The sequence below is a fragment of the Ascaphus truei genome, chromosome 5 (genome assembly GCF_040206685.1).
Source record: "Ascaphus truei isolate aAscTru1 chromosome 5, aAscTru1.hap1, whole genome shotgun sequence".
Lineage (NCBI taxonomy): Eukaryota > Metazoa > Chordata > Amphibia > Anura > Ascaphidae > Ascaphus > Ascaphus truei.
This window is the reverse complement of record NC_134487.1, coordinates 169,974,141-169,986,434: the sequence shown is the minus strand read 5'-3', so window position 1 is coordinate 169,986,434 and position 12,294 is coordinate 169,974,141. Positions and strand designations below refer to the sequence as shown.

Genomic DNA, 12,294 nt, shown 5'->3' with positions numbered 1-12,294 from the left:
CCCTTGACTTTTTTTTTCTTGTCCTCTTTATTTCCTCATTCCTTCCTTGTTCGCGGCCCTCTCATTCTCTCACTTTTTTGCTTCCTTTCCTTACTCCCTTCCATCCCTTTCCTTCCTGTCTTCTTTCCCTCTCTTCCTCGCTTCTTTCCTACCCCCCCCCCCCCCGTCTCATTCTCAAACACTTATTCCCTCCCCTGAAGTTCTCCCCTGGTGGCACCGTGTGCCGTGGTGTGGCCAATGATTGTGACCTCCCTGAATACTGCAACGGCTCCTCCCCCTTCTGCCAGCCTGATGTCTTTATCCAGAATGGGCACCCATGCCAGAGCAGCCGTGCCTATTGCTACAACGGCATGTGTCAGTACTACGATGCGCAGTGCCAGGCTATCTTCGGAGCCAGTAAGTGTCTGCCAGTTTTTGGTTTAGGATATGGAACTCCCCAGACTCATAATATATACCCTAAATATGTGTGCATTTTATTGTCCAGAAAGGGGAAGCCACGCAGTTATATACAAACTGTGATTGTGACTGCATAGTAATTAATATTGTATCACATCATTCTAGATTTCACCAGCAGCAAACGAATGGATTCTTTACAGTCAGAGCAGTGACAATGTGGGATTTTCTAGCCATTGAAACTGTGATGGCAGTTACAGTGGATATGTTTAAGAAAAGGAGAGGTATACATGAATATGTGGAATAAGTATAAACATTGGAAGAGCATTGATTCAGGGAGAACATTTTGATTATTACTGGAAATTATTTCCCTTATTAAACAAATTCTGCGAAGGTTTTCGTGGATGTTTGTTGTTGTTGTTGCTCTGTCTGGATCCATAGAACTATATAAATATGTAATGAGTATCTCACCCAGTTAGAATTTAACAAAGATTGAACTCAATGGACTTTTAATTTTTTTTTAACCTATGGGATTTTGCAAGTATTTGTTGTCTGTATGGCCTGAAAATATAGAAAAAATGTCTAGAATTATTTATTTATATTGGTCCAGGACAGTGTTTTTTTTTTAACTTTTTTTGCGGGTGAAGGAACCCTATAATTATATTGTGAAATTCTGCAGAACCCCAACCCTCTCTAATAGCATGTCTGAGATCAGATGCATTGAAAGAAACTGCAACTCTCTGCAATAGCGCGTCTGAGATCAGATTGTAAATTCTTCTGTGTTTGGTACAATGTTCAAGTGACCTGAAAATTGCAGGGAACTCTTTGGGATGTACAGGGAACACAAGGGTTCATAGGAACACCAGTTGAAAAACACTGGTCCAGGGTAAGGAAAATTAAAATCTATTGTTTTCACTAATTACATTTTTCAAGCAGAAGAGAAATCCTTCTTAAATGGAGATGCGAGTTTAAAAATAAATGTAAAAAGACGAACCCTATTGTGCAGGTTGGAATTAAGATGCGATCTTAGTCCTAAAAATTTAAAAATAAAGCAAAGTCTTATTGTATAAATGGAACCTACGAGGCAGACTGTCCTATAAATCCAGCTACAGACCATAGAAAAGTCGTATTGTATAAATAGTTTATAGAATGGAACCTACATCATGTATCCCGAGACACAGACCATAGGAAAGTACTGTTTTATATATTGGATATATGAAGAAGACTCCATCCTATTAACGGAGATACAGACCAGAGAAAAGACCTATTGTATAAAGGAAATGTACGATGGAGGCTCCTTCCTAAACACTGAGATTTACACCACACAAGTTGTACTGTATCCTATAAACTGAGATATACACCCTAGGGAAGTCATATTGTATACACGGAGTTCATTGGGCAGATGTATTCCTAAGTACAGTACTAGTAGCTATATTGTTTCTGGAGAAGTGTGGATCCCTTGAACATTGCGTTTATATTTAAGGGACCATCCCAGGGATCATCATAGATTAGATAAGTGTTCAGAGTTTTCCAAACCTCGGAGGCCTTTTCTTCAAGTGTACAATGTGCTATGGTGCCATGAACAGTGAAATGAACCATAGAAAAGTCCAGTTGTATGAATCTGATTTTCTGCTTCAGAAGCGAAGGCGGCTCCTGCTGTATGCTTCCGAGAAGTCAACTCAAAAGGTGACCGGTTTGGGAATTGTGGTTTCCAAGGCAACGATTACAAAAAATGTGACACCAGGTAAATTATATTAACCCCTTTGCTGCCAGATATCGTGAACCCTTCAACTTTCTCGCTAGATTTTGACGTCTGATCATTTGACCATTTTACTACCTGCTGTAAAACCTCAGACCCGATTTAATCCTGGCCTTTTTTTTTGTATTTAGGATAGCCTTATGTCTATTACTAAAAAATAAAATTCCCTTAAACTGTACTTGCCTCTCCTGCTTCTATTGGGAGACTTTTTCTCAAATCCATCGCCCTTTCTGTGAAGTACTTTTCCCCCAGCCTGCCCCCCTCCAGCTTCAGAGCACGAGCTCTTGTTCCAGCATTTCTCTTCCTCTGAAATATGCTTCCCTCCTTGTACTTGGTTGTATTTGAAAGTTAATGTATTTGAACGTTTCTATTAGATGCCCCTCTCCCCCCTCGGCCTTCTCTCCTTCGTGTTGTTCGTCTTGAGGTTCTTCCGTCTTTCCTTATGAGTCTCATGCTGCAAATCATGTGCCATTTTTATAGCCCGTCTTTGCGCAAATCAAAGTATCCAGCCATTTTCTATCCCTGAGAAAAATGATCGAATCCATTTTTGCAGGGTCTTTTAAACATGGCTGCCCCTGTGGCTTTGCCTTATATCTGTGGCCAACTTGGAAACCACTGCAGGATTCTTACCACATTTACATTGGATTCCTCAACATTCCCCTAATAAGCGTGTGTTGTATAATCTGTGGGATTTGTCACTGTGCTTTTTAGGGTTTAAAAGGACAGACATTCAATATTGCCTAAGCTTTTAGAGAGCAATGAGCAGGCTGTGTGGGACTGCAAGGTAAAAATACAGAGATTAAGGTTGGATATTTTACAGTAGGGGATACATGCAGGTTGTATAGGATAAAGTAACCGTTGCAGTACCGACCCAAGGCGATTTGACAGTGTTATGAAATAGTTAATAAAAAACAAAGATACAACTACATCTTCGGTTTTATTGTAGGAAATAAACTAATTTATATGGGATGGGAAATACTATATAAGATTGAGATAAAGTCACCCTGCAGGGCTTGGAAGTGGAAGACGAGAGTTGGGCACACAATGGATTCAGGAAGTATTGAAGGGAGCAAATTGTATGAGAAAAGTGCTCATTATATGGGATGAAACCCAACCTACATGGTGAGGCATAAGAAAAATGTAACCCAGGGAGCTAATAAATTAGCAAGATTGGACACACTCCCAGTGAGTGATATTGAGCAAGATGCCTGCCAGGGAGTGAGACTGCTTTATAAAGAGAGAAAACGTTGGACTCATTTTTTTATGAAGAGACTGGCCACCCATTATTAGATACAACTGAACAAAATCTGTCCTGGGAGTGGTACTCTCAATGAACGAGAAGGTCAGGGGGGAGACTTTTTTCAGAATGAGCGAGACCCACTTCCCAATTGTGCCCCAATCAAACCCAACTACCATATTGTGTGACTCTCACGTCTGTTTCAGGAACGCCCTCTGCGGGAAGCTGCAGTGTGAGAATGTTGACTCCATGCCTGTTTTTGGCATCGAGCCTTCCATCATCAAGACCCGCATCCAGGGCACTATCTGCTGGGGGGTGGACTTCCAGCTGGGCTCTGATGTCCCGGATCCTGCTATGGTGAACCACGGCACAAAGTGCGACGAGGGCAAGGTAAGGATCTTAATACAAACACAATTGGCTTATAGGGGAGTAGGAAATGACTGCACAAAAAATGATGATAGATGCATTTGTGGCAACACTAGTTAGTTCATGAAAAAATATCACATTTATTAATTACTACCCAATAACAAAGAAAACTTGACCCAAAAAAAAGCCAAAAATATGTGGAGCTCTGTTGAGCACAGATACATTTTCTTCCAACAAGTATCTGTACCTTCTTAAATTGGGAGGATATATTGTATGAAATCAGTAAATGATCTTTTGGCATGGCACCTTTTCTGTATTTGTTTGGAAACAGACTAATGATAATGAGTTGGCAAAGAATCCACTTTCTCTTATTGTGCTAATCTAATCGTTGTTACTAGCCAGTGCAACCAAAGGCACTTTCTGTACAAAGGCCTTGAATATCTAGATTTCTTATTAGCCTGTACACTGTCGGGTGCAAGTCTTTACACAGGGTCTCTCATTCACTTCTTCTACAGTTTTGACGTTGCAGTTTGAGTTACTACTCTAACTCACATTACGTATAATCAGTGGTTGACAAATCACCAAAAAATCTACTCGCCACACAAAAAAATCTACTCGCCACCTAGTACCAAACGTGTGCTGCTTGGGCCAATATTTACTCGCCCGGGGGTTAAATCCACTCGCCCGGGGCGAGCAAATGTATAGGTTTGTCGAACACTGCGTATAATATCCAAGGTTCAAGTGCTATTTTGTTCTTCTGTACACATGTCTAAGGCTGTCTCACACTTTAATCTGGTCTGTAACTGTTTCATACGCTCATAATATATATTTTCTTTAACTGTGCACGCAATGTCTCTGTATATAATGTATACCTTGTTCATTTATGTAACTGTATTTGTAACCATGTATTATTTGTTTTACTCTGTGCCCAGGACATACTTGAAAACGAGAGGTAACTCTCAATGTATTACTTCCTGGTAAAAATATTTTATAAATAAAAAAATAAAAATAAACATGTTGTCTGCTTTTAACCAGGTTTCTCCATTTCCTATTCTAACATTTGTTATATTTATGTATTCAGATTTAAGAGCTTTTGTTTTTTTGTCAGTCTAGTTTTCTTTGTTGCTGGGTATTTATTAATAAAGGTGATATTTTTTCATGAACTGTCTAGTGTGGATACAAATAAATTTCTTATATAGTGCAAATGTGCAAAATTTAGATCTTGGTGAACTTGCGTCACTGGAACTCCCCGGATCATAGAATAAGAGGTGGACATGGTACACAACAGCTTTATATATTAAAAGTATAATTGAGCAGTGAGCTCATTCAACACACATGCTCCAAAAGTAAAAACAGCAATTTGACCACTCTGGGTCTGAAGTGGATGGCGTCCCGATCGCACACAGCCGGCTTCAGTCTCTCTGGCAGTGAGTCGCGCTTCCGGTTTCCCCGTTGGATGACGCATGCGTCAGCTGTGCAATAAGCGGAGACTTCCAATACCGGCTTCCTAGGTACAGGGGATGCGGTCTCTCTGACAGCAAGTCGCGCTTCCAGGTTCCCGGAGAGACTGAAGCCAGTTGTGTGCGTGATCGGGATGCTGTCTACTACATATTTTGCAAGTTACATTTATACTTTTGTTTTGCGCCTGAGGGATCTTAATATTGCTTACCCCAAAGGCTGACAGTCTACATTTTGGACTTAAGGTATAGGGAGATAGTCTTGCCAGGAAGCTAAATCAGACTCTAAAGCTGGTGTATTCTAAAGCAACACCTTAACCACTACATCAAATTAAGCTCTTTGGAATGCCTTCCCATCGATCAGGGATTATGATAAGGAATATTATAGTTAATATAGAAGTCAGTGGACAAATTATTTACTTGACTTCTATAATACTTAACCCTCATCTATGTTGTAGCATGACAAGCTGTACATATTAAATATATAAATATATATCCCTTTAGTCTTTCCTGTAAGTTTTAGGATGTAGACCGTGCACAACCTCTAATTTATTGATGTCATCCTGGAGAGAACCGTATAGCCTATGTTGCTGTTTCTTATCTCTCACTAGGTGTGCAGTAACTTCATGTGCGTTAATGCTTCCATTCTAAATTATGACTGTGATGTGCAGAAGAAGTGTGGAGGGAATGGGGTAAGCATTGTGGCAGAGTGAATTAGAAGTAAAGGGATTAAGTTGGAGTGTGTGTGTGTCAACCCTAATAATTGCTGTGTCTGTATAAGAGGGCGATTCTGACTTTTAAAAGGGTGATCCTATTAAAGTTGGTAGGGGCATGCTACTGATGCCTGCAAGAAGGTGGACTTAAGATTTAAGAGGGCACAGAACAAGTGATGAGAGCCTATTACATTTACTAAGACCACCTGAGGCGATTGTACCAAGGCAATCCTAATTTGAAAGAGGGTGGTTCCATTAAAGTCTGTAGGGTAACTGATGCATGGAAACCCAGAAGTGTGAGGGTGACTCCAATAGTCTTTGGGAGCAACTGATGGTGTAATAGAGTAATCCTATTCATAGTTGATAGGGACAGCTGATGCGTGTAAAAGGGTTGTAAATGAATATGATTTAACCTGTCTTCTTTGTTTTGCAGGTGTGTAACAGCAATAAGAACTGTCACTGTAATGAGGGCTGGTCATTCCCCGCATGCCACGCTAGGGGTTACGGGGGCAGCCTTGACAGTGGCCCAACATATAATGGTAAGAAATACCTACAGATGTAGCGGCCTGTTCTCGACCGCCTCACGTGACAAAACCCCGGCCAATTCGCCGAAAACTCCACGAGATGATCCACAGCAGGCTGTCATGGACCAGCAGATTAACGGAGCGGGGGTCCCAGCATTTGAATGGGACTCGCGCTGTGTGAATCCTACCGGGTTCTACCTGTCTGTAAGAGACACGCAGCAAGAGACAGACTGAATCAGTCACTCTACCTACACGCCTCTAACAGGCGATCGCAGGGATTTAATTTTAATAACACAGTATTGTAGCAGGGGATCTCCCGAGCTGAACTGCATTGATTTCAGGTCCGGGGACCACGTGCTTCCAGAGTTACAGGCCCCGTTATGGGGTGCCACTATGCTGGCGGCCATGTTTAAATTCTCCCGCGTCACGACCCACGTGATGGGGGGATTTAAACAAACCAGAGGGATACCGGCACCCCATACCGGGGCCTGTAATTCGGGAAGCAGGGGATCCCTGGACCTGAAATGAATGCGATTCAGCTCCGGAGATCCCCTGCTACAATACTCTATTATTAAAATAAAATAGAAACAGCTTCATTACCTTAGCAGTAATTGGGTTAATTGGGCCTTCATTCTGGCAGGGGTAAGTAGAACTTTCATTTACTATATGCTGGCTGGTTAATGTTTTTGTTATGCTTATGTAGCCCCCTTTCCCTATGCCTAAGGGAAACCGCGGGCGAGTACGCGTGCTGCTGATACCTGTACGCACACAGAAGGCCTAAGCCTCCGCTTCTGGGAGCCTGGGGTGAGCTCTCTCTCTCTTAGTGCAGTGCCTCCACCCATGAGGGATCACAGCGTTGGCGGCATGACTCCTCATAGGAACCAATACAGTCAGTAATAAACCGTATCACACCAGATACTGTAATATATAACTTGTATTTACTGACACACATATAACAATACTATATGGATAAAATGCAATACAACCACCACCATGAGTGAGTCCCCCAAAGTACTGAGGGTGCCCTGAGCACCTGTAACCCAATGTCCACATGAGCAAGCCCACCCAAAGTGTGAGGTAGCGCTACCCCACTTGTGATGTGAACCGTTGGTGCACTTGTGATACCTTCCTGGGTACTCCAGTACATCAGGGGCAGCTTCCGGAATTTATCTGACACAGGTCCCACGCAGCGGGGCCTCCGACAGCAATCCCCTCTCGCCTAAGGGTCCTGGCCTCCACGTGGTGTGAGCTCCAGCCGGAGTGTCTCACAAATGTCCCTGGACACTGCAGTCTGATCCCAGACTGCAGGCTGCAGTCCGCCACGTGAACGTCCGTCCACCGACGCAATAATGTAGCGGTAATGCTAAGGTGATGAGGGTCCCTACAATACGGAGCTATGGTTGGCTCAGGGCCTGACTGGGGCCTACGGGCAGAATCTAATCCAGGAAGCTTCTGCTCCCTGGACACTGCCTCCAGCAGACTGGTTTGCGGGCTCTCCGCCCACGGAGGATATCCTGTTCCTTCAGGCTCTATTGTTCCCATTGGCTGGGACAGAATACATGTTATCCCTCCTCCCGAGAATTCTTGGACTCGTATTCCCGTTACAGTCTACGCAGAGCCATTCTAAGATGGCTGCTGCTCTCCCGACACTGCACATGCGTGCCTGCCCACAAACTCCCTGGTCGCGCGGCGCTCCGTCGACCAGCTGAGTATCAGAGCAGTTCCCCGCACCGGAGGCAGGGTAGGGGGACCGTTACATTTCATTTTTTTAATGGGCAAATGAGCTATTATCCAGATATGGATAATAGGGATTTTGCCCATTACTGTACTGTATATGTTGGGGGGGAGAGAGCGGAGAGGCAGGGTAGTTGCCCCAGGGTAGGTGGTTAGGCTTCGGATGGGTAGTGAGAGGGGTTAACCCCTTCATTACCATAGCGATTACTACCGCTAAGGTAATGAAGGGGTTAATCCCTCCCGTAACCTTCCCGATAGGCCTAACTACCCACCCTCGGGCAATTACCCCCTTCACTCACCGCCTCAACCCCCAATAAACCAGGTAGTTTTGCTTAACCCCTTCATTGCCTGAGCGATTAGCCTCTATGATAATGAAGCTGCTTTTATTTTACTTTAATAATATAGTATTGTAGCCAGGGTCTCTGGAGCTGAATCGCATTGATTTTCAGGTCCCGGGACCCCCTGCTTCCCGAGTTACAGGCCCCCTTAATAGGGTGCCGGTATCCCTCTGGTTTGTTTAAATTCCCTGATCATGTGGGCTGTGATGCGGGAGAATTTAAACCTGGCCACCGGGATACCAGCACCCCATAACTGGGCCTGTAACTCGGGAAGCAGGGGTTCCTGCACCTGAAATCAATGTGGTTCAGCTCCGGAGACCCCCTGCTACAATATGCATTATTAAAATACAATAAAAAACCCACGATTGCCTGTTAAAGTCGCGCCGGTAGAGTGACTGAGTCACTCTATCTCTTACTGCGCGTCCCTTACATACATCTGGAACCCTGTAGGATTCACACAGCGGGGAGCACTGCTGTGTTAATCCGATGGGCCATTGGTCTGGCCGCTGGAATCTCGCGACGTGCTAAAGGTTGTCGTGCAAAACACACACGGCAAGCGGTAGAGAACTGGCTGCTACATCTGTACAGAACTGGAGAGGGCATTACTGGCCAAAAATGCACTGGCTGGAGGAGTTGAAAGCCAGAGGCAATGCCAAGGTCCTTGATCCCAGCCTTTTATCTGCATTATTGACCAGTCCTGTTCTGAGGGGATTATTACTACAGGTTGTTTTTGCTTTTGCTCTTTAACACACGCCCCCCATTCTACACCTCTAATGTGCTTGTAACTTCCTCTCTTTTGAAGGAATACCCTTTAGTTTTGTGGTCATCAGCTGGTTATAATAACACATCAAATAACTCCATCACGTCTTGTGTTCTGTCCTCTGACTTTGAATACACTGTATTTATGTCGGTGCACTGACCTTTTTTTATTTCCGTCCCACAGATAAGGACACATCGCTGAGGGACGGGCTGCTGGTTTTCTTCCTCCTCGTTGTGCCGCTCTTGGCCTTGGGAGTCTTCGTGTTTTTCAAGAGGAACGAGCTGAAAAGGAGATTCTGCAGGAAAAAGAGGTCACAGTCCCACGAGTGAGTGAAACGGAGACTCGGTGCGATCACTTGATTACAGATCCAAAATATGTTACCAAGTGGAACTTCAATGTAATGTACAGTATATTGGGTTTGGGAGGAATTATATGGAGCAGGTTATATGCAGCAATAGGAGGAGTTCTATGGAGCATTAGGAGGTATGTAGAGTGGGTTACATGGCGCATTATGGAGGAGTTATAAGGAACGGCTTTATGTAGAAATAGGAGTTACAGGGAGCAGTTGTGTGGAGCCATAGGAGGAGTTATAGGAGTTATCAGTGTCGTTATATGTTTACACCCTCTCACTGTTTTCTCCTATTTCAGAGTCGATGAAAAAACCCAACCGGGAGGGGGGAGGCAAGCAGCTGGCCCTCTCAGGAATGTACCAAACACTGTACCGGACAGGGGAGGTCCAACTTCAGGAACACCCAGGAATGTGCCACACGCTCAACCTGGCAGGGTGCCACCAGTTTCTGGCCCCCCCAGGAATGTACCAAACGTTCCTCTGAGCGGTGGGACTTCAGCTGTTGGTCCCCCCAGAAACGCTCCAGCTTCTGCACCTGCCAGAAACGCTCCCCTCGCCTCTCCCCCTCGGGATGCTGTAAGTAACCACCACTTAAATTATAATAAAGAATGAATAAAGGAGATAATATATAAATATGTAGATATAGTTCCCATTGTGGATTGCTGGTGTTAAACCGTTAAAGGACCACACTTTTTTTTTATTATATATATATTTTGCATTAACATTTAAAATAATATCACACTTTCTCCATTGTCCCCAATGACAGTTCACACAAATGGGGAGAGTTTAGAGCAACACACTTTAGGGCAGGACCATCCTCCCAACTTAAAAAGATCTGAGTCGCTAGCACCATAGTTATTTTTGGTCCTACCTGACTCAGGGTAGCAGGGTTGCTCCCTCTCAGATGCCTCATAAATGTCTTTTTTTTCAGGCTGTTCACATAGCCGCCTTACCAGGGTATGTTCACAGAGTCCCCCCGAGGCACACTGCTTGCAGTTGCTAGCCAGGGCAATGCTGCTGCCATCGGCCACTGAGCAAGCCCGATGATGCAGTTGAGGCCTAGTTAGGTGAAACCGGAAAAGCAGGCCCATGTCCAGAAGTTGCTTCTGAGCATGAGCAGGACACACTGAAAGTATTTATTGGAGCCTTGGCAACAAACCAACCCCTGTTGGATTAGCCAGGTTATCGGCCAATTACAACCCCTGGATCAGGCCAAGCCCTTGATCAGAGGTTTATAGAGCAGCCACCTGGACTTCAGTGAACAGTTTCATGAAACACTATAGAATGAATCTGACCGCATCATCGGATGCTTCCTTTGGGAGAAATGTGTTACACACCATTGTAAACACTTATACCTTCCCATTTTACCGTGGTAAATTCGACAGGTAAGTGCACTGCCGTGAGGACGTAGAAGAGGAAATTCTTACCGCTATGTCTTCTTCTTTGAGTCTTTTTCTCGACAGTGCACGGGACTTCCCTTCCTAAATAAGTTTATGCTGCAATTTGTTGGTGCTTGTGAAGTTTTTTCTCTCACTTTTAGTTTTGGCTTAGGAACAACACTGGTCAGTAAAAAGGAAAGCGGTCCTATTATACCTACCAGTTAACGTTTTGTTTGTTTCCCGTCCAGCTCAGAGGAGCTAAATCCCACAGCAGGTAGTGCAGCTGTGAAAAGGACTCCAAGAAATAGCAGTAAGAATTTCCTCTCCATCATTATCTTCCGCCCTTGTCTTTGCATTGAAATCTCCCATAATGATGTTGGGGTGACAATTTCCTTTGTTGTCAAGTTGTTTGATTTCATGGTAGGAGTCTTCCACTTCATTGTCTGCGGGACTTTATGTTGAAGCATGCACTTGGATTATTTTAAGCCTGTATCTCTTTGTCAACTTGCCATGCCGGTCTCATTTGCGTGTTGACAAGTACCTTTCCCACTTTATTCAGGTATTTTGTTCAAGCTTTTATAGTATGGTTAAACCTACCAGAACAAGTGCCACTATACATCTTCCTGACACCTGTTGCCACCTTCCTGTGACTTTGAGCTAAAGATTTGAGGGAGGGATACAGAGTATTTAAAACCAGACACAGAACATAAAACACAGACAAAGCTCAGTTTTAGCACATCCAGTGAAACTCATACGCGGTACAGTGCCTAAATATATATGTATAAATATCTATTAAGTAAAATGGTCTTTTAGTTTAACATTTTTGGCCAAAATTGTTGTAAGCCCCTGAGCCAACTGCACGGCAGACCACAATTCAGGGGTCCCTAACGCTAATATAAATTCTTAATAACCTGTGTAATAACAGGAAGAATGATTTATAGTAAATCTGTCAATATTAGTTGCAAAGTTCTAAGTCTGATTGAAGCTTTTATTAACCTGTACATTACCAGGAAAAGCACTCTATATTAGAGTTGTCACAACCATACTGCAATGTTCAGCTAGTCTTGGCTGATTGGAGGGTGGCAACCTCCTACCTAATTGTAGCTCACCCCCTCCCACATTTAAATGGTTAAGGGCTCACTCCATAGCATCTTCCACTCAGGGGAACTTGTGTGCTTGCAGTATGGTTGTGACAACTCTAATATAGAGTCCTTTTCCTGGTAATGTACAGGTTAATAAAAGCTTCAATCAGACTTAGAACTTTGCAACTAATATTGACAGATTT

General features: G+C 43.7%; 1 protein-coding gene across 1 annotated transcript in view; it reads left to right on the top strand.

Moving 5' to 3' along the window:
• The window catches only part of ADAM9 (ADAM metallopeptidase domain 9), a 96,248-nt gene that overhangs the window by 77,138 nt on the left and 6,816 nt on the right, over nucleotides 1-12,294 (top strand). Inside the window, exons 14-20 of the mRNA XM_075601207.1 lie at nucleotides 201-396; nucleotides 2,032-2,137; nucleotides 3,596-3,779; nucleotides 5,824-5,904; nucleotides 6,359-6,464; nucleotides 9,465-9,606; nucleotides 9,930-10,206. Coding sequence (XP_075457322.1) covers nucleotides 201-396; nucleotides 2,032-2,137; nucleotides 3,596-3,779; nucleotides 5,824-5,904; nucleotides 6,359-6,464; nucleotides 9,465-9,606; nucleotides 9,930-10,206 — 1,092 coding nt within the window. The remainder of the gene's footprint in view (nucleotides 1-200; nucleotides 397-2,031; nucleotides 2,138-3,595; nucleotides 3,780-5,823; nucleotides 5,905-6,358; nucleotides 6,465-9,464; nucleotides 9,607-9,929; nucleotides 10,207-12,294) is intronic.